Raw genomic sequence first — 26,121 nt, 5'->3', positions numbered from 1 at the left:
GCGATTACGGCGATATAAATGCGTCGGAATTGCTTGGTTCTTCGGACGAAACTAAAATAACCTTCCCCTTTTTACCAACCTCCCTGGGGTTGTCTAGAAAATGGACGCTAGAAGATGACTTTTATGTCTGATATTTATAGACAAGAAAATTCGATCCTGGTCGTTTCAGTCATTAATTTATTGCAATTGACCCGGTGGATACTTAATTATATTTAACTGCATATCCAATAGCTCTTATGAGTTTATTATTTTAGTTGCATTTTATTATGCCTTATCCCCTGTTTTATAAGCTGGTACCTATGCGTATATAGGGTGATTTGTTTATCCGGACCACCGGAACACCCCCGTTACCGTCGATTTTCTCAAGGTTATTCTTTCTTCGAGTTTTCAATGTCGTCGGCATTCCTCTTTACAGCAACGACACATTTTTATCGCCGCGGTATTGTACACGACGAAGAAAAGAATCGAGCCGCGTATGGCATGCACGACTTTCGAATGATCTTGAAGCACCCAAAGGTACTCGACACGATTCCCCATTAACTTCGATATCGTTCTCGCGTCCCTTGCTCTCGGTGCACACGTTTCAAAATTAAAACGATATTTCTCTTCTTAATGTTATTCCACGTTGTTGGTTATTTTTATTTACGAATATGTAACTTTACACGAAACTAGTTGTTATATTAGAAACACAGAATAGAGATTATTATACATGTCAGTTATTATAATACATTTTTGGGAACATATATGGAACACGTTCCATGTGCCACGCGCTAGCCGTAAGACGTAACGAAAAGACGCCCTTTCGCTCATTGGCGCTGCGGATACAATCGCATCTTATACGCTCGAATTTCAACACAGGTCTTCTCTGAAGTATAAAAATAAAAAAAGGTGGGCTACTCGTAGGAGTTAACTTTGAATCAGAATTGGAGAAAATATAAATATACACGACTAAGAATAGCCCGTATTAAAGTACGACTCACCGCGCGAGAGCGTTGATCCGAAAAATATTGAGTTAGGTCAGGCTGCGTCGCGTTCAACGTACGGACCGAAACCTTTAAAACGAGTTTATCATTCTCTTCGAAGAAAACGAAAATAACGTTCCTATATTTACTGGCCGCCTCGAGCGTTTCCAAGCGACGTCCGCCGCTCTATTTTCTGCCGATCGCTCGGTTGTCCCGTTCCAGAACACGCGGATCTAGCCGAGCGGCCGAGACCACGACCGTGATCGAGAAAAACCGGCCGAATAAAAGTATCCAAGAAGAGGCGAGCGTTCGGAGGAGGGCGTGGCAAATACGATTGCTCGCGTGGATCCGGATCCTGGATCGAGGGATCCCGTCCAGCAGTATTCGGTGAACGGATCCGCCTGTCCTTCGACGGTTCCTCCGGTTCCTGGTTCGAAGACACGATCCAACCGACTCGTCCCCTCCGCCATGTATATAAGTCAAAACCAGATGGGAAGCAAGGTGCACAGGCCGAACAGTCCTTCGCTGAGCAAGGAGGTTCTCCCAGGAATACACCTATCGCACGATGCAGGCACTGGTAAGTGCAACTATCATCCTCTATTCGCGACATGCCTTCTAAAATTCCAACTAGGATAGCCTCGACATTTCGAAAACAACTACAGCCTACTTTCGAGTACTTTTTTTGATTAGGTAAAATTTTGCCGATACAGTCGGACGAAAGGGAAATATCGAGCAAGGCTCTGAAATCCCAGGTAGGATAATTTCGTTGGTCGTAAGAGGGCGTTTTCTATTTTAGTTTATTGGGATTACTTCGTTTTAGATCAAATTCAGTCTCTTATTCGAGTCACGGTCACAGCGAGCTGTCAGTATTACTGAAAAGGGTGTCCATCTTTATGTTAGTACACGCAGGATCAAACATTAGGTGGACTGGAAAGTAATGTCGTTCTTGCAATTTTAAATACTTGTCTATCACTCGTCAGGGTCATTGATTTTTATCGAACCAGCGTTGAAAATTTGCACACTGGATGGCAGGAGGCTGTTGATAACGAGGGTGATTACGTAATTAATTAAAAATAGAAATTTATCAAAAATTTGTTTGAATTTAGTGTAAAAGAAACGACATTACTTTCCAGTCTACCTAATAATTCAAAGATTGACGATTAATTTTTGAAGCTAGTAGAACACGTGGTTTAAAATTTTGTTTAAACAAATACTAAGAGAATTTTATCCAGAACCTACATCCACCTAACGAACCTTAAACAACCGCATCCATGTTCACTGAAGACTCGCATTGAATCGCAGCGTCTCGATGAAATTTCTTTCGAACAAAACCCTCCTTTTCTGACATCGTGCCCCCCTCGATGGTGTTTTCGACGAGTCACCTGATAATCGGATTCGAAGAGTGGCGTCGTTGAAATTCAAATGAACATCGAAATCAATGCCGAGAAATCGAGGTCCCCGGGGCCTATTTCTTTTCGCGTGCTCCCTTTTCTGCGTGTCTTCCCCCCCTCCTCCTCCCCTCCCCTCCCATCTCGCTGTAACCCGCTCGTTCGTCTCTTATTGGACCGTAAAGAGAGCTGGATCTCCGGGCTCATGCAAGTATAAACTTATCCTCTCTTACGCGACGAGAAGAGAACACATCGACGACGGGAGTAAAATTCGTACGATCCCACGGCTAGTGACCTCCTCGAGGGCTAGAGTGAATCTTGAGAGCACCCTGAGATCCCGTGCGTGATTCGACGATGATATTATTGGGAACGAGGTCTCTGGGATCGCTTTAGGTTCAGTAGGGATGTATTAGGTAGATTGGAAAGTAATGTCGTTTTTGCAATTTTATTTACTTAATTTTATTTTACAGTTTATCACTCAACTAGGTGGCTGTTGATAACGAGGGCGATTACATGATTGCTTAAAAATAGAAATTTATGAAAAATTTGTTCGAATTTAGTGTAAAAGAAACGACGTTACTTTCCACAGTCTACCTAATACTAAAAAGAATCACAATTGCGGCGGACTGACTGGTATAGTTAAGATTTTCGACTAAAATTCCCGAGTCACTTGTGAGCGACCAAAGCGCGCTTCAAAGCCGCCATATTGGTAGACGAAGGAATACCGAATCATAAGAACCACCAAAGATCGTTCTCCTATCATGATCGATCGTTATATTCGTTCCAACGTTTCCATTTCCAGATTTCATTGATCGTGACGCTGAGCCTGGTCTCAGGCGCGCAGCTGAAGCTGCTGCCGTACGCGTACCTAGCGAGCCCGTTTCCGGTTTACCACCAGTACCAGAACACGAGGACAGGAGAGCACGCTTACAGTTACGCCGGTGGCCCCTCGGCCAAGGAAGAGATCAAAGACGCCGATGGGGTCACACGCGGCTCTTACAGCTACGTGGACGCCAACGGGATCCTCCAATCCGTCTTCTACGTTGCGGACGAGCAAGGCTTCCGCGTGGCCGCGACCGATCTGCCCACCGATGGCAATCTGAACCTGGAGAGTCACGTCATCCTCGCCAGAAGCACCGACTCGGCGCCCAGCCGCACGAAACGCAGCGCGGAGAACGCTACCGAGATCCCAGCCCAGGTGAGCCAGGCTCAGAAGAACGAAGGGAGTGCTTCAGGTGTGCGAACGATCTACGAGAAGCCAGACGCGCCCGTGATCGAGTCTCTGCCATCGATAGCGACGACCCATCAGAGCCAGGTGGAGCTCGTCAACCGCGGACCCGAGTACGAGACAGAGCTCCTAGCCGCCGGGATTCCTCTAGCCGCCTCTCGACAAAGCCAGGTCCAAATCCACAAGAACGCCCGTGTCCAGCTCCCAGTAGGCGAGCTGGCGGTCCAGAACGTCCTGAGGAGTCCTTCCGTTCTTCCCCTGCTGACACCTCTACCCTCCTATCACGAAAATCGCATCGAGCTGCACAAACAGCTAGGTATAGAGGGCTTGAAGCTCAAGGACGCGGTGAAAATCGATTCCGAGCCGGTGGCAGTCGTCCAGTCACCTGGACCGTCCATTTCTCTCGTTCCAATCCTCTCCAAAGAGTCCGTCCCGATTCTTTCGAACGTCATCGCCAAGGAAGCTCTGTTGCCAACCGCATCCCTGGGCAGCACATCGGTGACCACCTCGATCAGTAGCCACGGTATCAGCCAAACTCACCCTACGAAGATCCTCCAGGAAGCCCTGGCTATTCCCAGCGTGCTCGCCAAGGAAGCTGTCCCCGTCGCGGTCGAGAAGAAGACTCTTCTTACACCTGTGGTCGCCAAGGAGGCTGTTCCAGTGGTACCAGTCATCAAGGAGGCCGTTCCAGCCAGCCTAGGGACCGCCACCTCGACCGCTTCGATCATCAGCTACGGCGTCAGCCAGATCCACGGGGATTCGAACGTCAAGATCGAGCCTACGCTGCTGCTCAAAGCCGCGCCAATCGGTCATCTGCAGCCGCTGGTTCATTACCCTCTCTATCTTCATTAAGACGAACGACACCCCGCTGGGAGGACAGGAATGCATCGAAACGGACATATTCTTTTCGGAAACGACACGGCCAGCGAGATGGGTAGCACGGATGAGACGTCTGCGACCTTTGACCGATCCAGGGTCTTCGAGGAAGGTCCTTCGCTAGGATCGCATGCACTGGCGAGAGTGTCGACCGATGCTCGATTCGTCTGGTCGATAGCTCGCCTCCATTCTAAGCCATCGTTCCTTGTACTTCATCGCCTTTTCATTTTTGCATCCGATATCACTTGACGGGCTTGTATTTAAATTATCGTTCATAATTCACTCGACAATAAAAACGATTTGTGTGTGGTACGTCCTGACGTTGGTGCACTTCTCCTACCCATCCATTGATCCATCGCAGACGCGATTTTTGATTAATTACTGGTTGTTTCTCGCTGTAACTTCGTGGTATTTTTAAATCTTTGGTCGCCGTACGAACTTTGTAATTTATTCTTGGTTGACGTTGACGTAATTGCGCGTCATTTTATGTGTACAGAAAGAGGCAGGGAACTTGACGAGTTCGATTAATAATAAATTAAATTCGAGTTTCGAGTGAAAATCGCAAGGCAGCCAAATTCCCTCGTAAACAGGGGTAGGTTGCGCTTTTTATCTCGACAAGCGTTATTTTATATTTTCGCTCGGTATCCCACAGATCCTTTATTGATACGAATCCTGTATCGGGATTTAAATACTCGACAGACCCTGTTGCGTCCTCGGGATCGATTACAGCGATCGAACGATCGATCCACGGTGTTTGAAAGGCTACCTCCTTGTTTCAACACTGTTCGCGCCAAGCTCGATCCGCGTCGCTAAAAATAACGCTGGAGGAAACACACGGTAACCTTCTCAATGCCGCGCTCCTTGTTAATGAGAATTTTAATCACCGGTTTCGCCTACCTCGGCGACAAGCTGTTCTCGCAATCACCCGTTCAATTGACCGTCGATTTCTGCATCGCATCGAACCACCGACAGATTAATATTGATGATGTACTCGTAATGGATGGTAGGAAATTGATGACCACGGTGTTAATTGTTTTTACTTGTTCCTGGGAAATGGTGGGAGATGGAACACTGATCCGAAATTAAATTCGAGAAGGTAAGCTCCACGACGCGATACGCAGATTCCTCCGTGATTTATCGATCTTTAGTAAGTCGTCTTTCGTGCCGTTTAACTGTACGTAGTTTTAAATTAGTACATGGATATTTAATCATTGGCCTCCAATCGTGTCGATACGATGAACGTTCGGAATGTTAATCGATGTGTTGGATGAAATTTACTTGCCTCGTTTTTATAGACATAAAAATAAGACACAGACGTGTTCAGTAAAAATCAAATTCGCGGGGATCAAACGAATGGCATCCCCAATAAAACGACGCCACGTTCTGGCGTTCACCTTTCTCGATCTCATTTTCCAATATCTTCCCATACGAGCGAGTCGTCGTTAAAACGCCGCGATATTTCCCTACCTCTCGTACGTCCCTCGAGCTGCCTCGGCCCGGTTCGTTAATCGAATTCGCGCACTTAATCGACGGTAACGCACCGCGACGAGCCGTCTTTCTGTTTTTACGCCGATTCCGGTTTCGCCGGCTCCGGAGCCGGTCCCGATAATGAAGAAACCACGGCGAGATTGTCTGTGACGCGTTCCGTCGTCGTTCCACGGATCGTTTGTCACGTCTCGCCCACGCAGACGGTAGAAGGAAGAACCGAGAACGGGTTCAGCGTTAAAGAGAGCGGGGCCGTGCTTTACGCGAGCCGACCGCGAGCTTCGACGCGTATTAAGAGATAGCGCGATATATTTCTCGGCTTCTAATCCCACGAGTCATCTGGATCGGGTTCCTTGACCCCCGCCGCGCGTTGGACGCCCGTGCACTTGACTGTGCTGGAAGGTGATCCGGATTCTTCGTGCTTTTTTCACCTCCTCGTCTCGTTTCTTTGGGGACGCCCTCTCGGCGAAGGCGTGAAATTGACATTTCACCGAGAGGAGGTGATTGTTTTTCTACTGGAAACTGTTTATTCGGCCTGCTAGTCAGGTTGGAGGTGTAGGTATCTATTTCACTCCTTATCTGGGTTAGGATTACTCTTCATTTGCAGGAAACAATGGAATATTGGAAGATTAGTGTCGATATCGCGTGATGCATGTTTTCGATCATCAACGCAGTCAAGTAAAAAAGGCCCGAGTCTCCTATGAAGAGGAACCTACAATAACCGAACTAGAGCGCAAATAAAATATAAAAAACAGAAACACGCAGACTTCCAAAAACTGAAAATACCTATAACAACGTATTTAGTGGAACGAACACTGGTCATTTCGTGTGCGATTATCGTAAACAGTTTGCTGTTTGACTGCAATTAGAGGCACCTGAATAATTATGGCGCAATAAAAGCAACGGTTTCTCTGGAGTCTCTCCTAACAGTGCCGGCGAAAGACCTGTTCCGTGTTGTCGTACATCCTCTCCAGCTGGTCCTGGAGATCGGAGGATCATCGTAGCCGCGAGTTTAGAATGCAATCCGCAGAGTTCATCGCGGATCGGGGCAAGAAATGGCGCAGATGTCCGAGACCCAGAACCCCTGCGACTAATCCGACGTCTCATTGGACACGCGATCCCCGTGTGCGGCACTTTAATGCCGTAATATATTCCGGTTAATAGCAATCGGAACGACGTTCAAGGTCAAGGGTTCCACGGTATTTCCCACGTTCCAGCTGTGACAAACGCGACGGGGGACCGTTCCGTCTCCTTCTAGGAACGGCTGGGATTAATTGAAATTAATTAAACTCGAGATCCGCGCATCGATCGGGCTTCGTAGGCCTCTGTGAATTAATTCTATTAACGTATTTATTTTTACGTTATTAGCCCTTTGCACTCGAGAGGTGACTCGAGAGGCGTGATTAGGTTTCACGCAGCAAATCTACAATACCTAATGTTCCTTTAGGTTTCATTTCTTTGGAGCTCCAAGTGTCAATAAAACGATTATGAATTATTCTGAAATCTATTGGACTGTCTGGAAAGTCCATGCCGATTTTTAGTAGGCGGTACAGGTCTATATATATCAGAATGGATGAAAACAAATAAAATGTGTAAAGGTTGCGGAACAAAATGGTACATATATAATTCAATAAATATACATCAAAATTCAATTATAATTTGAATTTTTCTTAAAAATAGGCACGAACTTTCCGGACAATCCAATAGATAGCTTGGAGTTCATGGCAATAGAATGCTAACATCTCGATTGCAAAGGTTTAGTATTATACCGCGTAGCTTAACTGATATTTCTCGAAGTGAAAGGAGAATTATATTTATTTTTGCAAGGATTGGAGTATCGTTACGCTGCACTTTTAAATCGTTATATTTTATTTCTTTTACGAAAAATGAAACGGTAAACAACGATCGCAGGCTTGCGGTGCGCGTATCGAAGCCTGTGCCCTCTGAAGTGTTAACGGTGGAAATTCTTCCTGCATCGATACGCCGAAAGTGACCGAACGAGATACCGTCGACCGAATGGGATAGTCACGCAGGCCGTCCGTGAAACGCAATAATTTTGTCGATTTTTCCAGCTCCGTGGACGTTTCCTAACGGGTCAACGACACCGAATACGCGACACGGTGCTATTGGAAGAAAATCACCAGTCTTCTCTGTCCTCGGTCGAACGGGACGTCACGATAATAATTCCGATAAGGGGTCCCCGTTCGACGAGCCATGCAAACGAGTCGGGAATACCTTTGGTACCGTCTTAGGTAAAATCATGGATGGGAAATGATCGGTGACAGCTGAATGTGGGAAACGGTTGGTTAAAAGTTTCGGAAATTATGCGGTAGGAAGCGATCGTAACGTGCCACTTGGAGAGGGATCCTAGGGGGATACAATTTCAAAGCTAACGCGGAAGAGTAACAATTTCTACAAGGATTCTCATTTATATTTAGAATTATACGCGATTCGAGGAGGTCGTACTCGAGCTCATTTTCATTGGGAGAACCTCGCCAGTCTACCAAGCACGTTCTAATTAAGTTACCCCCAAAAAGAAACTTAATTTTAATCGAATAACGTCTCATCCAATTGCGTGGCACAGGGAACCACGAACCCTTTGCACTCGAGGCCTTTTTTTCTGGTATCTATCAGCAACTCGAGATGCTTTCTTAACATTCTATTGCCACGAATGCTAAGATTTTATTGATTTCTAATTCTATTGACTTTTATTGAGATCTCTAATTTGAGATTTGAGAATCAGATCACCTTTGCCTCAACGACAATCATTTTATTGGCACTTCGAGTTCCAAAGAAATGAAACCTAAAGAAAACCTAGTTGTAACCGAGGGTCAAGTCTCGAGTGCAAAGAGTTAATTTCTCACGCTAAATCTTCACCATGACTTAACCTAGACACCCGCGTCATAAACTGTTCATTCATTGTTTGGAGAACGACTAGCAGCTCCAGGCATGTGGCCCGAGTACCGTCACGGAATCGTTCTGACCGATCTTCCACGGTTACCAGGAAACGCTTCGTCCGTGAATCGGGTGCAACAGGAGAAAAACGACGAAAAAGCCCCGTCAAAGCGATCTCGGGGGCGAGAACTAGCCCCCGGGAGTTCGTCCCACCGCGAGACGTCAAAGAGAAAAAGCCGATCTCTCGCCACGCGGCGATTGATCTTAATTGATTGCCGCGCACAGGCCTCTATGTTCAGCCTTGCGGTTTTATCGGTCAGCGTCCGCGTTTAGGCCTCTCGTGGGAGGCAGGCCCGATAAAAGTTCGCCCTGGAGCGGTCGGGCCAATCAGCAAATGGAATCGTTAGTTAGCCCCTGCAATCGTCGATCGGACGTTAGTTCTGGCTCGTAGTACACGCTCCTGGAACAATCGTGATTCACGATCGCGTTCGACGCGGTCCGGTCGTGGATTCACGCTGTTTATCGCGGTTTCGGTCCCCCATGGCACGCTAATTAGCGTATCATTCATCGCTGCCCGAGATTTCGGCTCGATTTTCGACTACATCCACCTTCGATTCCAGGTTTTCCTGTTTCAGAGGCTGGGGCTGATTCTCAAAGAAAGGAATTAATGGTTACTCCCGTCCGTGTATTTTAGATTCGTTTAAACGTGGCTAGGGTGCACGGAATAACGTTCTATACTATTGTTTTGCAAACTGCGAGGTGTGGCACGAACGAAATGGACCGAAATCAGAATGTAAATTAGATAAAACCGCGCGTCGGTTTCGGGAGTTTTTCCGTGGAAAAGCCTTCAATGCTGGACGATCGATTGGTCGAGGCGCCCGAATGAATTCGCACGGGAACGGACACCCCCTACACCCAACACGTCCCGATCCGACGTGAACGTTAAAATTTATGGCGTATTATTGGAAATAATCGTAAATCATCGCGTGCGCGGCCAACGACGGATCGGAAGTGAGCCTGCGGACCGCTGAAAAACTATTTAGCGACTTTACGTGGGCGACAAGTTTAAACGATCAAAGGGAAATCCTTTAAACGCTTGTATCCCATTAAAATTATGCTAAACTCGGAACTCTGCCACAACTGGAATAAATTTAGAAAGAAATGAATTAAATAAAATAAATGAAGGACGAGTGTAGGATGAATTAAATAAAATAAATGAAGGATGGTGTTAGAGTGGGTGCGGCGTGAATGGAAAGGATGTGAGAACGTGTGTGAGAGGGTGAATGTCCTAATGTTTTAGATTAAAACATAAGAGGCGCGGACGGTTCGTCAGGGAACAATGGGAAGACGCAGGAAGACGACAGTCAGTCGATCGCTAGCAACCGAGAAGCACCTTACTATTTTTCTTCCTTATTTTAATTAAATACTTTCGTTCTGTTCAATACTGACTTTATTCACCTCCCCTCATCCTCACTAAAAAATAGAATCCCACATAAATACCACGTAGGGCGGACAGTAGAGCAGTGCGTAGCCGACTACCACGCTGAGAACCTGGGTTCGAATCCTGGCCATCCGCTCCGCTTTTTCATGGTTGAGTTTGGGCTGGCTAACAAAAATACGAAGTATGGAAAAAACCTATGGGGAAAAAATAAGGAATAAGATGAGTGCGAATAGTCGGTAGCTCCCCGGCTAAGCCACTATAAACTCCAACAAACAACAAAATACCACGTATTCTCTTCAGAGGCTTTTCGTGGCGGCGTCCTCCTCCCTTCGACGCGGATAGGCGACAACCTGGATGAACGAGCGAGCGTCTGATCGATTTGTATTCAACAACCACGTCCGTGGAATCGAAATCGACGATGTCCCGGCAGTGGACACGGGAAACGGAGCCGCAAGAAATATTCGTGGCTCCGTAAAAGGAGACCCGCTGCTCCTTCGGCTTCCTCCGACGAATGATGTTACATGCATGCGTCCATCCTGCGGGGATCCCGAAGCAGGATGCCCCAGCAATTCAAAGACGAGGGCTCGATAAAATATTATCGTCTCCGACAGTACGCAGTAAACAGTCCGTTCCATTTTAAACGGTAAAAAGTAAACAGAGTCCCTTTTACTTAAAAATAATTTACTTAACGATACCAAGTTTCGACCTCGTTACACCCTGTCAAATATTTTTAACACTTTCGCTGCGGATCACGCACATGTGCGCGTCCGTATCGAAATATATGGTTGTTTTTATTATTTTTCAGTTTTCATGTTTTTTGTTCGGCAATCGTATTATATATAAAATAAGGTACCAGAAATATATGTTTTTCAAAATAATCATATCAGAACATTTGTAAGAAATTTTTCATTAAACAAGATATCGTAATTGCAGCTCCCAGCGCAATAGCTCCCTAGCTACTTATTTTCGTCCGCAGCGAAAGTGTTAATACGACTAACAATTCCCGGGCAATCTTGAGAGTCTCTTCTGCAAATTTAGAGTGCCTTTTCCTTTTTTGTATTACTATTAGGTGGACTGGAGAAGTAATGTCGTTTCTTTTACATTAAATTCAAATAAATTTTTTATAAATTTCTATATTTAAACAATAATTGTATAATCGCTCCCGTTATCAATAGCCTTTTGCCATCTAGTGTGCAAATTGTCGACGCCGGATCGATAAAAATCAACGAGCTGATGAACGACAAACAAGTATTTAAAATTACAAAACGACATTATTTTCCAGTTCACCTAATATAAATAACACTTAGACGTGTGTAGAAGTTTGTCGACCTTTTGAGAAGGTCGAGGGGTTGTTTAACACCCCAGTTCTCCAATGGTCGTGCCGCTGCAACCGACAGAAACTGCCCCGGCCCGATTGCCTCCTGGATCGACAATAATATCGTCCAATTACATCGAAGACACGCGCCACCGCCATTCCCAGGCTGGCGAACACAATTCCCTCGGCCAGCGTTCCGTTTCTTTCTTTTTTCTACCTCGCCGCGATGGTGAACGACTCGTCCTTACGTCACGGCCCGTTATTTACGCCGAGCTTTTACGAGGTCTGCTCGTAATTCTCGCGGTTGCGCATTTTTTCTTTTACGACACGTCGAACCGATTCGGCGAACAGATCGCCACCGCGTCCGATGCAACCTCTACAGGGCCCTGCAAAAAGTTTCAGCCAGGAACCTTCGACCTCTTCTTCGATCGAATTCTAAAAAATAACGTCCCCCACCAATCGACGCACCGTCTTCCAAAATTTATTTTTCCAATTGTTTCGTTTTAAGGGATCCGAATTTTTCAGGAACGAATTCATGGAAGTCGGGATGGTCCACGACTTTCGCAGAGCGGTGTATATCCAGGATCGAGAGGGAACAGTCGAAGAAAAAATATCGCTAAAATGCATGCACCTCGGAGATGATTTCCGAAGGAATGTTTTACGAGGGACACGCACGCCGACGTTGTAATAAAGTCGTTCCAGCGATCTATGGAAGCTCGTAATTCCCGAAAGCCGCTTAGGATAGCCAGAAGGACAATTACTTGGGAACTCCGACCAATCGAGATCGCGACGGCTACCCTCGTTACCGGAACTATGTCCTCGAGAGCCTGCGGTTGGAGTTTGGAAGAGGAAACCTTCGATATCATCGTTACCAACATTTATGTTGTAGCATATACGTGAATATATTCTTAGGCAAAGTTTGGGATCAAAAGAAGACTCTCGGACGAAGCTGCAATAAACAAACGCGATCAAATTTGTGCTCGTACTAAGCAACTTCAGGCTTAGCGCACGACGTATCAATTTATTTTTTAAAATAATTGAATCGAAATAAAGTTCGCTAATTGCGGAGTCTGGTCTCGCGCCAAGACTTTGTTTATGCGGCTATGAAACCAGCCTTTGCAAAGCTGCACGGAATTGGTGTCGAACGAAGCCGGAAAACCATAAAATTATTGCTGCGTAGGAGAAACAACCGACAACCTGTTCGCCGATTTTGCATCCTCGCGCCTTCTGCGCGGTTCAAGCTAGAGTCACGGTAGAGGGAAAGGTTTAACTCTGTAACAAAGTCTACGTTCTTCCTTGCGCGAGTATCGAATGTCTATTAAATTAACGCTTCTGTAGAAGTATCAATCGACATTTCAGCGACAGTATCGGATTACCTTTGCCCGATCCTCTCATACCGTCGCATACTCCTCGATACTCTCATGCAAGTATCAAACGTATACCGATACTCTAGTAGAAGCATGACACGACTTATTTACAAATACCACGTCTACATCGATACCGTCCGTAGTCACCTATTCTGCTCAGCAGAGATGGGCAAAACCCTAGGCTTCGAATGAATTCGAAGTTTGGCGATGTGTTTGTCTCGTTTCCTTCTTTGGAAAATGTTCGAAAGAGGAAACAAGACAAACATATCGGCAAATTTCAGATTTATTCGAAGCCTAGAGTTTTGCCCATTTCTGCTGCTCAGTACTCACGTATTAACCCTTTGCACTCGAGAGATCATCTCTGACTCAGTCACCGCTAGGTTTCCTTTAGGTTTAATTTCTTTGGAACTCCAAGTGCCAATAAAATGCAAATTAGAGATCTCATTTTCAAAGTCAATCTAAGCTTAGCATTCGCGACAATAGAATACTAAGAAACTCGAGTGCTCGAGTGCAAAGGGTTAATCTCTGCTCGATGTTACGTTCCAATTTCCAGTCTGCCATCGAAACTTTAGCCTGGATATCGGTAGTTCCTAATTGCGATCGCGACGGTAGTATCGATGCGTATCGGGCTACGTCTCGATCCCATCGGTATTTAGTCGCCAGGAACAGTGGACGCGGCCCTTTCAGTCCCGCGCGCGGTATGCGGCTGCACCGTGTTAGGTACGCGACTCAACGACAGCCATTTAATGCGCGGAGCGCTGTTTAGTGCCAATGTCAAAACCAACGCACGCCGCCCACGTGGCCGTTCAGGACCGCGGTGAAAAATCCTCGTCGGCGACTTGTTGCGCGACCGTGACTAATACCGATGGAATTGATAACGCCGTAAATCTCCCAACTACGCGTGGAAACCATCTAGGAATTTTCAATTCTCATTGAATTGCAGATTTTTTTTAAATCTTGTTCAGCATCGGCTTTTCGATTCTGCGTGGTAAGCTATGGTTGAACGGTACAGGACCCAAGGTACAGGACAGTGTACTCGATAGAGTTTGGAAAGAGTAATTTAAAATTATTACACGCGACAGTTTATATTCCATAGAGTTCTACTTTTAGGTTTTCGTGTCCTTTGAAGGACTTATTTATTTACTTTGTTTGTTTGTAATTTAAAGGGTCTGGATATAAGGCGAACGTGTAATTAAAATAAAGTTTCCAAGTGTGCACCTTTTCACCTTCAAGTTCCTATTCACCCCTTTATACGGTGCACGGATCGCGGTTTCGTTGAAACCTCAAAAGACACCCTTTGAAAATTCGAGTGGTCGCTAACGAGTCGCTCGAGACCACCTGAGCTGAAAAATAAAATTTATTATCGCCATTACCGTGTCCAGTATTAAACAAGACTCTGTTTAGAGTTGGTACGAGCGAAGGAAAAACATAGGTGTCTATTCGAGGATGGCGAGGATGGTCAAAAATGGCAGCTAGCCCAAGAGCGATAGAAGAAAGAAAGAAGACAAAACAGCGATAGGATCCACGGGGTGGATGCGCGGCGGAATGCGCGAGAGATCGACGGCTCGTACCAGGGCCAATAAACATTGATTTATCGGCCTGGAAATCGAACTCGGGGTGATTTGTGATCCTGGGCAGTTCTGGCCGCGCACCAAGGGCCTCGTTGCGCCCCATAGGGCCCCCGATACGAGGCACGCTGGTGGGGACGGGTAAGTACACCGCTTGTCGAGCATATCCACGGGGTCCTATATAAGAGGATGCCTCCGAGAGCTCACACTCTCATAACCGTTAGCTGAGCCACACTGGGATTATCCGGCAGCTGCTAGTAAAAAGTTGTGAAAAGATCCACGGGTGTCCAACCTCCGAATAGTTCGAGCCACCAACGAACATGATACTCGTGAGTGACTCCGCTTTTACTTTCTTCTCAAAACGAAATACACAGCCAGCAGGTACAACGTCGTTTCAAATAGTACATTCTGAATAGCAAATTTCACTCTAGTGTAAGTAAAATAATTTTTCTTTTGAAAAGAAATAGAATTTTATCTGAAAGATTCTCGAAATAGTGGGACCATATTATTCTTCTTTCCTCGATTTACTTTCATCGCTTAAGTCCATATTGTTTCGTCGCGAGTAAATTTCATGTCGGTTTCATACGACTATGGCTCTAAGCTGTAAATTGATTTTAAGCGGCACGTTAAGAGTGAACCTTGAGTATGAATAGGGCGAATTTGTGATCTTAAAGTAGTTGGGGACACGGGACTCCAGTGCGATGAACGTTCTAACAGCGTTTCGAGGGGAGTGCAAATAAGGGAAGTTTCGTCGAAACTCTTCACGGTTGTCATCTAATTTCAAAGTTTTACGAAGCAGCTCGCTGGGTGCGATCCCAATTACTCCGCCCAGAATCTGAACACGGAAATTTAAAACTATCCGCGTCTTTATAATCATCTTCGACTGCAGTTTACCTGTCGTTGCGTTCGAAAACAGTTGGTCTCTCATTAGTCAGCAATTAATTCACGTTTCGTGAATTATCCTTAGAATCGATACATACGACTAGACTGCAGATTTTTATGCATTTGTAGGAAATTTCGATGCGCAAGAAACAATACAAAATGCAAGCAATATGCAAGAATATACAAAATATATTAGGTTGTCCTAAAAGTTTCTTCCGTGACTTGCATTCAGTTATTTTGTGTGGAACTGTTCATATAAATAGACAACCTAATTTCTTAGATGTTAATAATTGTAACAGTGATGAAGCAAAATGAATCGTACGCAATTCAATAATGTAAAATTAGACATAAAATATTATGTATGTATTATTTATTACTGAAACGGAAGAAACTTTTAGGACAACGTAATAGAAAGTAATGTTCATGCTATAATATTTGCAGAATAACATTAATTCCTATTTAAGTTCAATTTTTGTAGGCACGTTCGTGAAGATATTATTTTGCATAAAGATCCGCAGTCTACATATGACCAATATAAAATTGCAAGATATAGAATAAACCAAGCAAAGGACCTCGAGTAATTACAAAATATCGTTAACACAATTTAGTTATCGGAAAATAATTTGTGAAATACTGAAAGTAAACATGGAAATGAAATAATATCAAAATAAATTGTTTGAGTGACATAAATACCAGAAAATGTTTTAATTAAATAAACATCATAAATTCTGGTTAGATATAATATCAATTAAATATCATAAATACTGGTTTTCTCTTTCAACAAAAAAAAAAAGAAAAAAAAAAGGGTGGAATATAGAACGTGCCTTTGTTTCAGAGAATCGTGTTTACTTGTTTCCTCGGGCAAAGTCTCGCTGCACCAATCGCCAACGTTTGGTTGAGTCCTCTGGGATCCTTATCGCCGTTGAGACAGTATCACATACAAGATGGGTCTGGCGGATATCAGTACTCCTTCACCGGGCCTCATCACGCCAAATCGGAATCCAGTTTGAACGGAATCACGCAGGGTGGTGAGTCGACGCCACGATTCTAATTTATCGATCGTAGTTTCTTTCTTTTCATACGAAAACGACATCCAAATTTTGATCCTTGGATATTGCAAATCGCAAAATAAAAAGTTCGTAGATCGAGGAAAATTACGAAGATCGTTTTAAATTTCTGTTTTCCTGATTATTGAAAGGAGCTTTCGAGTGGAAGACTGACGGGTTCGTTGGAAAGGGACATTTCTCCTCGATGACTGTTAAAAGCGTGAATGACACACATACCTTTCGCGCACGTTACGCGAGAGACGTCCCGGCCTACGTTCGCGAACGATTACCTTAGGAACGATGATCGATGTGACGCAACAACCGCCCATGCAACAGATCCATCTTCTATTCTTTTAAACAATGCATGCCTCCGCGTTCTCGCATCATTTCTAGCCCAAGGAGTACCGTTAACCGTACGCGCGAAAATCTCGTATGTACATACATTATATTATGCATTCGTCGGAGTCGTTACGGCAACCCATTAGCATCTCGTTCGTCACTTCGAAACGGGGGAGACTATCGGGAAAAGTTAGCGAGGATACGTTTAATATTTCCCTGAGAATCCAGTGTAAATTTAGAACGGTCTGAATTTCAAATTCCGCGACGATTTAGATTTCGGCATGTCCTCGACGTTTCGCTCCATCCCACAGGTTATTCCTACATCGACGCGAACGGAATTCTGCAAACGGTGTCGTACACCGCGGACGATCAAAATGGATTCAGAGTGAGCGCGAGCAACTTGCCCCAACCGCCCAAGAACGATCTCCAAACGATCCAGGACACGCCGGAAGTGGCCTCGGCGAAGAAGAGTCATTTGGAGGAGCTGCAGAAGTCGCAGCTGAGGGACCAGTCCAACTATCAATCGAACGTTCTGTCTTACAAGATCCTCCCTTCTTACTACAGCTTCGCCCAGCTACGGAAAGACGACGAGAAGAACCTGGCTGTTCGAGAAATCGCAGTACGTGATAAACACCGTGTATATTACGGTCCGAACGAGGTTCACGGTCTCTAGACAAACTTTCCAGAGCTTCCAAACCACTAAACTCGACAAATTTCTTTCACAGACCCCCAAGAATCCGTTCCTCCTCTCGCGATCCGAGGTGGAGAAGATCGAGGTGCCCAAACCAGACAAGAACCTCCTGCAGATATCCTCCAGTCCAACGTTATCGTCCCAATTGCCACTCTCGTCGAACCAAGGGGCCCAGCAGAACAACGAAGGACTTGGTGAGAACTCGTTGCAACGAGGACAGCTCGTGTCGTTGGGCAGCGTTCACAGATCGACGCAAGTCCCCGGATCCTACGTGGTTCCCATCGTGCCGTACAGGCTGCTCCACAGCACCCTTCATCACACTCAAGACTCTCTGGGGCGATACGATTACACCTACGCTGGCGATTCCAGCGCGAAAACGGAGTCCAGGTCCCTAGACGGGACGACGAGGGGTGCTTACAGTTACATCGACCCCAATGGCGTGTTGCAACAGGTCCATTACGTGGCGGACCACAACGGATTCAGGGTTCTGGCGACCAATCTCCCGGAAGCCAAATAACGGAAGTCCTCGCGCGTCGAAAAGTTCCTCAGGAATTTAGGGATCGCCCTCTGGAAGCGCCCTGCGCGAGGTTGGAACGAAAGTCCTCTGGAATATTTGTAGTAGAGTATAAGAGAGTATAGAAAAAGTATTCTTTAAATTAATATTCGGGAACTATCAAAGGCCCTCGATAGAAAAAAAGTTTAGGAAGAAATGGCTGTAAGAGAATATAAATATACTTTTATAGCCATTATTTTCTGAATTCGATGAAGATTGTCGCTAGTGGGAAAAAGGATATCAACGAGAATGTTCGATTAATTAATTTTTAAACGAAGCGCATTCGAAAGAACCAGAGTAAACGAAGAAAGGCCTTCGAACGATTTTCTTTCCACCCTCGCAGAATCTGGACGCTTCGAAGGGCGGTGAATTTTTGGAATTTTTTGGGAAACTGGTTTTGGAAGTCGGGCATTTACACACGAAAATGAGCGCGGAGGGTCAGGGTTCGAGGTTCTCAAAATCTCTTCAAAGGGGAATGTTCTGGAAATTGAACATTCCTAGAAGAATTTGCAGAACAAGACGTTTCCACTCGCAGAAAGCAATCGGAAATTTTCTCTTTGTTGGAAAATCGTGTAAAATCGGGGAATTTTCTTTTAAAGGGAATGTTTCGAACAACGTGAATTTCTTCCCCGAAAGCAATATTCCGCGAACCGAGAATTATTAGAAAGAAATTTACAGTTGACCCTCTGTTGCGTAAAATAATTGTTTTTATAAAGTCTTTCTTCCGATTGAAAATATTATGCAATAGAGGGTCGAAAGACAGTTCAACGAAACATTCCTTATTCGTATCGATTGGAACTGGGTATGAGCAAATTTTTATTCGACCATTGAACAACGAATAAAAACAACGTATCTATTCGTGACGTTCAAGCTACGAATTTTAATTTTACTTAACGAATGAAAGACGAACGACAGTTTTTCTTTTATTCGTTCGTAAAAATTAATATCTAAATAAAAATGTTACCCATCTCTGATTGAAGCCCACTTCCCTCGGTGTTAATTTTCAAACGAGCGTACGCGATCAAAGGGCTCTCGATTGCAATTCGTCGCATAACGTTCAATCGCGAATTCTCTGGTGCACGTTTCTTTGCCAAGTGGTGCTTGGCTGGTGGGGGGTAATCAAACTTTCTGAATGCTTTTCGAGTCCGTTCTACGCAGCTTCGAAAGGCGATCGTCAAAGAACGAACTTAATTCGCATTCGCTTCTCCCTTTTCAATTGTAACGCGTAAGCCAATTCACACCTGAATAAATTATTCCATCCACGAAACGAGTTCCCCCTTTATTATTCCTTTGTGTTTTATTTCGATTTGATTCGTTCCGGTGGCCCGGAACCTTTTCGCAGGGATAACACAGCCGAAGGTGGCAACCTCAAATATTTAAGGTTCCAATAATTAAAAAACTTTTATACCAACTTTACACATTCGAAAAGTTGGAAATGGTATTCGAATAGTGGCGTATTCAAATACCGATCGAATCGTATTCAAATTCAATTGGAGTACTCGACTAGTGCAACAACTGTACAGGGAACTGGGTACAGGGTGTCTATGTATAAGTTCGGACATACGCAAGGTGTCAATTCTACAACATATTTCCAACAAAAACTAACTCTTAGAAATTTTCTTTGTATCGCCTTATTCCGTAAAGTTTGACCTAATTTTTCACGTATTCAATCTTCGTGATAAATTTTGGTTTTGTACCAGGGAGTTGGGAAATTTAACGCTCTTTCGAATGGTATACTTAATTTCAAGTTTGCACTGTAATTTGGCGGAGTTATGGCCGTTTAAAGAGTGTCGAGTCGAAAATGCAGAACAAAAATTAAAAGTGAAAATTCTTGAGAATAAGGCGACAGAAAGAAAATATCTAAGAGTAATTTTTTGTTGGAAATTTGTTGTAGAATTGACGCCCTGTGTATGTCCGAACTTATACGTAGACACCCCGTATACACGAATAATAATTCTTCGGCAACTCCCTATCAATCGAATCAAGAAGTGAATAACCTCGACAAGCCTCTACGACCTCGCACTCGCGTCAGCTATTTCGTTTCCAGCCTCCGGACTGAAGCCACTTGGATCAAAATAATCCGGAATAAAAATCACGCGTTACGTAACGCGAGCAATCGATAAACGTCGCTCACGGTCGGCGATGCAGACAGCGGACGACCCCGGTCGCGGGTCGTCGATAACAGAACGCCGATAAGAAGGTCACGGCGCGGAGATCTTTCGGTCTCCGAAGGATTTCTTGCGTCTCGAATTGATCAATCGGCGAAGCTCTAACCGTGGATCGGACAGTGTGATCCAGTCGTGGCCTCGGAAATGCCAGGCACGCTCGCGAACGACGATCGAACACGCGACCAACCGGTCGACAGGCTTCCGCGATACATCCTGGTGCTGCTGGGTGAGATTCCTGAGAATCGGATGAATCTTTTACTCCACGCCCCGTGAAATCTGAACCGTCGCCCATCGAATGCCACCGGGGACTCTCTCGTTTTATTCTTGGAATTCTTCGAGATGCTTCACCGTGATGTGGACGGCTTCGACGGTGGTTCTCTGGGATCGGTTCTTTCTTGTTTCACCAGTGGAGTGCCCGAGTCTTTGTTTCTTTTACATCCAAAGTGCTAGAAGTGTCTATTTAATTGAATCGAATTAGTTGGTCAATTTCTGACAGTAAGAATAATTCGTATATTCTATATTCGGTACTATCTTCGTTGACATTTTGTTTAAGAACGTCTTGTCCGTAAAGCTGAATTCATTGGAAAATAGATTTATTGACAGAATGATTTAGCTTCACGAAGAACTCAATAATTACTCTGTATGCAAAGATTTGGATTATTCGTCGACGCTTAAATTGCCCTGTTATCGCTCCAAAACGATTCCCACAGCTGTTCATATTAATACCAGATATAAATTGTCTTATCCCACCATGACGGGAATCGTTGTTGTCATTGTTATTCTACTCGTTCTTTCACGAATTAAATAAAATTCTTCAAGCATATCAAACATAAGAAATACAACCCCGAGATTTACTACGTGTCACCTGAAGTAATCTACCCAACCCACGTGATTCCTCCTCATTCCTGGAGGATCGTTTAACCCACGAAATTATTTTTCATACGAAAAACCCCGCAGCCAGCCTGTCCGCGTTTTCGATTGGCACGTATCTGGCGTGGAGCTCGTCAGCCTTGTCGATCCTTGGTAAAATCGAGGGGTTGACGATCAGCAAACAGGAAGCGTCCTGGATCTGTGCCTCGGTGCCTCTAGGTGCCACAGTTGGCAGCCTGCCAGCGAGAATAATCGCGGACAAGATAGGTCGGAGGAAGAGCATTCTGCTAAGCAGCCTCCTGTTATCGTCGTGCTGGTTCGTTATCGGGTTTGCGCGAAGCAAACTATGGTGGGTACTGTATCTTTACTACCCTCCGCAAATATTAACGTCCGTTGTTCCGAACTGCTCGTCCCAGAAATACCGGGAGATTAGGTTTAAGAAGCGTCCAATTTATTAGACACCTCGGGACATTTGCGTCGACTTGATCGCGCGGTATCGCGATAGTCGGTTAGAACATTGTAACGCGTCGGTGTTAGACTGTGATTCCTTTCACACAGCGAGGTGTCGCGTAGAAAATATTTATTCGAAAATAAAATACTGTTCACCACTGTTTCTGTTTAATAGAAACGTTAATCTTCAAGGATCTCCTTGTCGCGCGTCGCTGCTGGCGCAGCCTGCGGAGCGTCCTCCATCTTGGTTCCTACGTACGTCTCCGAAATCGCCGACGAGGGTATCAGGGAATCGCTGTGGACGATTCTTCAGCTCCAAATCGCTTTTGGAGTCCTGTTCGCCTACGCGACAGGTGAGTATACCTCCAAACCGGATGAAACACCTTGTGTAAAAAAATGTCCGGTGTCGAATCTATGAAATGTGCAGGTTTCAGCGACAGTTTGCTCCTGATGGCGATCCTGTGCGCGTTTGTCCCTGGATTTCTCACGATCGCGTCCCAACTGATACCAGAATCTTCTGTCTGGTTGATCGCGCAGGATCGTCGAGGAGAAGCAGACGCGATCGCGAAACGTTTCGGGGGAAGACTCTGTCTCAATGAAGAGGAGACTTGGAGGTGGCAAACAGGGACCGTTTCAGAGCTGAGGAATCATGGAAGGGCGACGATCATCGCTTTGGGTAAAGTCTCGTTGACGAAGCAATAAAGGAAGTTGAAGAGAATCGATCCATTGGAGTTGAAAAAAAAAAGGAAGAATTGAAATATCCGTCTTGCCTCAACTGTATCTTTCGTAATAATCGATTTATGTTGAAATATCTATACTTGTCAGGTTTGACGATGTTCCAACAGCTGTCAGGGGTGAACGCCGTCACGTCCTACGCCAGGAGGATATTCGAACACGTAGGGTTCCCCCTAAGCTCGACAATTTCTGCTCTTATCTTAGGATTGACATACGTGATCGCTACGTTGCTCTCGACAACGGTCGTTGATCGTGTTGGGAGAAAACTTTCACTGTTCCTTGGCATGTCCATCATGTCTGTCTGCATGTTCGTTCTGTCGGGGTATTTTCGCCTTCAGGTAAATACATTTCTTATCTAATTCTCTCCCCTATCGATACAAATATCTTCCAAGTCTGGGATACTGTCGTTTTCAACAGATTCATAATTTTCTTTCGTTGCAGAAAACGCACGAGGTGTTAAGCTTCAGCTGGCTGCCTTTTTTCTGCCTCGTGATCTTCATCGGTGCTTACAGTGTCGGCTGCGGCCAGATACCTTGGATCATCGTCGACAAGATCTTCCCAAACGACGTCAGATGGACCGCAATTACAGCCTGCGTGATTTGTTATTGGACATCAGCGACTGTAGCGACGAAATGTTTCCAGGACATGGTGGATTTCATGGGGATGTCTTCGACGTTCGCCACTTATGGAATGGTCAGCTTGATCGGTATCTCTTTCGTCGCTATTTTGGTACCGGAAACGGAGGGAAAGAGCGTCGAGGAACTGCAGATCGAGATGCACGAGACACAGCGTGATTATGTGACCTGTATCTAGGACTCGCGAGTTTGCAGATAATGGTGAAAATGGTAACGATCGAAGCCGCGCGAACGGGGCGATAAATTAAAAAATGTTAGATTCGTCATTGATCGATTTAAACGGTAGCGTGAATTTAATTTTTATGCTTTCAATTTATCGCATTAAAATGTAAATGACAGAACGTATATATTTCTACAAACGACATTTTCGAAGACGGTAGTAAGCCGAAACCTTGCCACAGACTCCAAGGATCGGTCAATAGCGGACCTTAACTAACGCAAAGTTTACGATACCGGAGAAGCCATGGGGAAGATATTATGTTCCAGACGTGAATTATGTTTCGAGAAAGCTCGCCCAGTGGAAACTTCCATGGCTTAAAGGTTTCTGTAAATTGTTGCGGTAGAATGCCGGTTTATTTCCGACGGAACGTAATTGGGTTGCGGTTGTATACGAAAATTTAATTAGACTCCTTTTGTGTTGTTCGTGCTTGTAACTGAGAATTCTTGAAATCTGCGCCCGCGTGTAATCGACTAATTGTAGTCTGAATAAACCAGCTCCGGTGTAAATGATTTCGAGGACAATCGAATAACTGTAATTAATGGGAAAATTAAATAATTAAACAATTTCCAACGATACGAATCCATCTCAGTTTCCTCGATCTCTAACGAGATTATTGTATGTATCGTTAATAGAGGACGAATTACCACGGTGGAGTCCTGAAATCTGGTCCAAGAGAGACAAGAACGCCCCAAGGATCAACGATCATGGATTTTATTCGCATGTTTATTTTCATTCGTTCGATACGTATGCAGACGATATATCACATAATACAATGAACTGCGCACTGAATTCGATAGCTCGGTTTTCGGACGTCCCTCTGCCCCCGGACGAAACGCGCGTGATCTACGTCCGACTCGCGACAATAAACGCTTTGGAAAAAATCTTGATACACCCGTACAAAAATTCCCGACGAGTTCTCCATTTGAATTGCATCGGTATAACAATACTTATATGTTCAACCCCAAAAGTGCCCCAAAGGAAGCCACGGAAATGGACAAAATTTCATTCGAATAACACACCACGAATAAACCATCGCGTTAAATATTTATTCGTTCACCGCGACACGTTCCTATCGATATGAGTCAATTTTTGATTTTTATTCAAAGAGGAAGATAACGAATAAATTAATAGACCAATTTTAATTTTCATTCGTTATTCGAAATTCGCAGCGAGATAAGAATTCTGCACATTTCCGGGGAACTCCCAGTCTCAGCGACCGCCTCGACCAGTGCTGTTCGACTTAAGCCCCCACTCTGTCTCCTTTGGTCAAGAACAACGAGCATTCGTAAAAACATAATACTGCGCGTGGTGGGGAGACAAGACCGCGCAAGTGGCGCCGTCGGTGGACAGCACTGGTACCAACGAATTCGAAGTTTTCGTGGCGGGCAGCATACGTTTCTGTTATTCGAGAGGTATACAGTGACACGAATGCATACTCTTCTTCTTCTCGACAAATTTTCAGTTGTTACGTAACTGAAACAGTAGGAAATACATCGTGTAGCACCTCGCGTGACCTGTTGCCCGTAGGTTAAATTAGTACTACTTCTTTCCCGAACGCAATTGAAGGCATTTAATACACAATTTTGAACTTATTGCGATGCGCTGTTAATTCATAGCGACTTATTCGATTCTCGACTAACAGGTCAGACGTTCAGCGGCGCTTACGGTTCTGCGCACCCATGCTACGCATCCACGGCGACTCCGCGTAGCAGAGGTCAAAGAAGAGGCGTTTAACGTTCCCCGCATCCTTCGAATAACAGAAACAAATGCACAAACACGTTCGAGTGCCGCGTTCGTGTCGCGGCGCGATCGTTAAACACTATTATCACAAATAACCAACGAGGAACGGTAAAAAATCTACGGAAACAATGGCCGAACGCTCGGGACCGGTGCTGAGAGGCCAGAGGGACCCCCTGCTCGGTAACCAACGGGTTTAAATTGTTAATAGCCGCGCCGACGAGTGGGTATGTTTTTTTTTTTTTTTTCTGTTGTTTGCGTTTAACATAGCTGTGTACACATAGATATTCGACACGTACGTACGTTATTGGATCTCGCGCGAAGTTCGTTTCCAAGCGTCGCGAAGTTCGAACCAGTCTTCTGATACTTGCTGCAAGCACGCTGCGGAGTTTTCACGATTGTTATTCTCTTCACTCTCGTCGGTAGGGAGGGGATGAGGGGGAGGAAGAGGGACGGGGTTCGATCTGAAAGAAGCTCGAGAAGCACACCGCGGGTAAGCTTCACGAAAAAAACGAAGGGGTTTTCGCGTATTCCTCTGGCATTGTCTAAACTTCACCAGGCTCACTGAAATACTATAGCGAGTCCCGTTTGCCGAGATCAAACTGAACGTGGATCCCTGACGAGTCCGTTCGTCCTTTCTACGTTTTTTTTAGTCTTCTTATGTTTCCGTTTGTATAGCCGGACGCGATTTATTCGTGAAACGAAGTAAGACACCGAAGAAGCTCGAATGTTTGTGGCGATCACCGCCTAGTCGGGGCGGAATCCTCTTATTGGAACGGTCCTGGAGCCGTTCCCAGGTGGTTGCACCGGCTGTGCTCGGTTCCGCGGCACAGACGGTGCCAGGACTCGAATGCTCGCGCCGTTGGGAGCCTTCAGAACGATTGGATCCTCACTTTGGAGGTCCTCGAGTCAAAGGTGACGCGCTGCGCGCCACACCTGGCGCGCTACAGTCATCTCGACTCGCTTTGCGAATGCACCGTGGGCTCTGAACTGGGGTCCGGGTCCGAGTCGTCGATCGACACACCCTGTTGTGGCATGCGCATGGAGTAGCTGGGACTCCTGTCGTTTCTGGAACGAAAATTTATGGAAACGTCAGTTGGCGAGGTCGTTCGAAGGCGCGGTGACGAGATATGAGACGTCGCGAGGTCAGGTATGTGTCGGAACACCGGTCGAATTGGTGTACAGGTAGACGGGAAGCGTCGGAGGTCGTTTAGATGACTCGTTAACGGTTCAAGGATATTTTGGTTAGCGTGGAATAGTTTTGGAACGT

General features: G+C 45.3%; 4 protein-coding genes across 10 annotated transcripts in view; 3 read left to right on the top strand and 1 right to left on the bottom strand.

Annotated features, from left to right (window-relative positions):
• Nucleotides 1-1,527: 1,527 nt before the first annotated feature.
• Nucleotides 1,528-4,616, top strand: LOC128874807 (uncharacterized). Its single transcript, XM_054119882.1, has 2 exons — nucleotides 1,528-1,539; nucleotides 3,153-4,616. Exons 1-2 carry the CDS (start codon nucleotides 1,528-1,530, stop codon nucleotides 4,428-4,430), a joined length of 1,290 nt encoding a protein of 429 aa, XP_053975857.1. The 3' UTR covers nucleotides 4,431-4,616.
• A 10,229-nt stretch (nucleotides 4,617-14,845) lies between these two features.
• Nucleotides 14,846-18,138, top strand: LOC128875227 (uncharacterized). Its single transcript, XM_054120615.1, has 4 exons — nucleotides 14,846-14,854; nucleotides 16,243-16,435; nucleotides 17,104-17,411; nucleotides 17,518-18,138. The coding sequence occupies exons 1-4, from the start codon at nucleotides 14,846-14,848 to the stop codon at nucleotides 17,998-18,000; spliced, it is 993 nt and encodes a 330-aa protein (XP_053976590.1). The 3' UTR covers nucleotides 18,001-18,138.
• Nucleotides 18,139-20,268: 2,130 nt separating this feature from the next.
• LOC128874641 (facilitated trehalose transporter Tret1-like) lies at nucleotides 20,269-25,775 on the top strand. 2 transcript variants are annotated; one of them, XM_054119561.1, is made up of 7 exons: nucleotides 20,269-20,430; nucleotides 21,162-21,423; nucleotides 21,717-21,877; nucleotides 21,952-22,200; nucleotides 22,350-22,597; nucleotides 22,701-23,104; nucleotides 23,747-25,775. In XM_054119561.1, the coding sequence occupies exons 1-6, from the start codon at nucleotides 20,349-20,351 to the stop codon at nucleotides 23,070-23,072; spliced, it is 1,374 nt and encodes a 457-aa protein (XP_053975536.1). In that variant the 5' UTR covers nucleotides 20,269-20,348; the 3' UTR covers nucleotides 23,073-23,104; nucleotides 23,747-25,775. The 2 variants fall into 2 exon arrangements, with proteins under 2 accessions (XP_053975536.1, XP_053975535.1); XM_054119560.1 differs by lacking the exon at nucleotides 23,747-25,775 and having other exon boundaries at nucleotides 20,274-20,430; nucleotides 22,701-23,705.
• LOC128874639 (octopamine receptor Oamb) overlaps nucleotides 23,820-26,121 on the bottom strand; it is a 105,769-nt gene continuing 103,467 nt past the window's right edge. For all 6 annotated transcript variants that reach the window (XM_054119559.1, XM_054119555.1, XM_054119558.1 and 3 more), the window contains one exon: nucleotides 23,820-25,919. In XM_054119559.1, the coding sequence (XP_053975534.1) occupies nucleotides 25,802-25,919 (118 nt within the window). In that variant the 3' untranslated portion in view covers nucleotides 23,820-25,801. The remainder of the gene's footprint in view (nucleotides 25,920-26,121) is intronic.

This window comes from Hylaeus volcanicus, chromosome 4, assembly GCF_026283585.1.
Source record: "Hylaeus volcanicus isolate JK05 chromosome 4, UHH_iyHylVolc1.0_haploid, whole genome shotgun sequence".
In the NCBI taxonomy this organism is placed as follows: domain Eukaryota; kingdom Metazoa; phylum Arthropoda; class Insecta; order Hymenoptera; family Colletidae; genus Hylaeus; species Hylaeus volcanicus.
The sequence above is the reverse complement of the archived record's forward strand: the minus strand, read 5'-3'. Positions and strand labels throughout refer to the sequence as shown.

Coding starts and splice junctions, on each gene's coding strand:
- LOC128875227 (XM_054120615.1), top strand. Junction 16,436..17,103: donor GAACGGAATCACGCAGGGTG/GTGAGTCGACGC, acceptor TCCATCCCACAG/GTTATTCCTACATCGACGCG. Junction 17,412..17,517: donor TGGCTGTTCGAGAAATCGCA/GTACGTGATAAA, acceptor TTTCTTTCACAG/ACCCCCAAGAATCCGTTCCT.
- LOC128874641 (XM_054119561.1), top strand. CDS start 20,349: ATGCCAGGCACGCTCGCGAACGACGATCGAACACGCGACCAACCGGTC. Junction 21,878..21,951: donor CCTGTTCGCCTACGCGACAG/GTGAGTATACCT, acceptor TGAAATGTGCAG/GTTTCAGCGACAGTTTGCTC. Junction 22,201..22,349: donor GGCGACGATCATCGCTTTGG/GTAAAGTCTCGT, acceptor TATACTTGTCAG/GTTTGACGATGTTCCAACAG.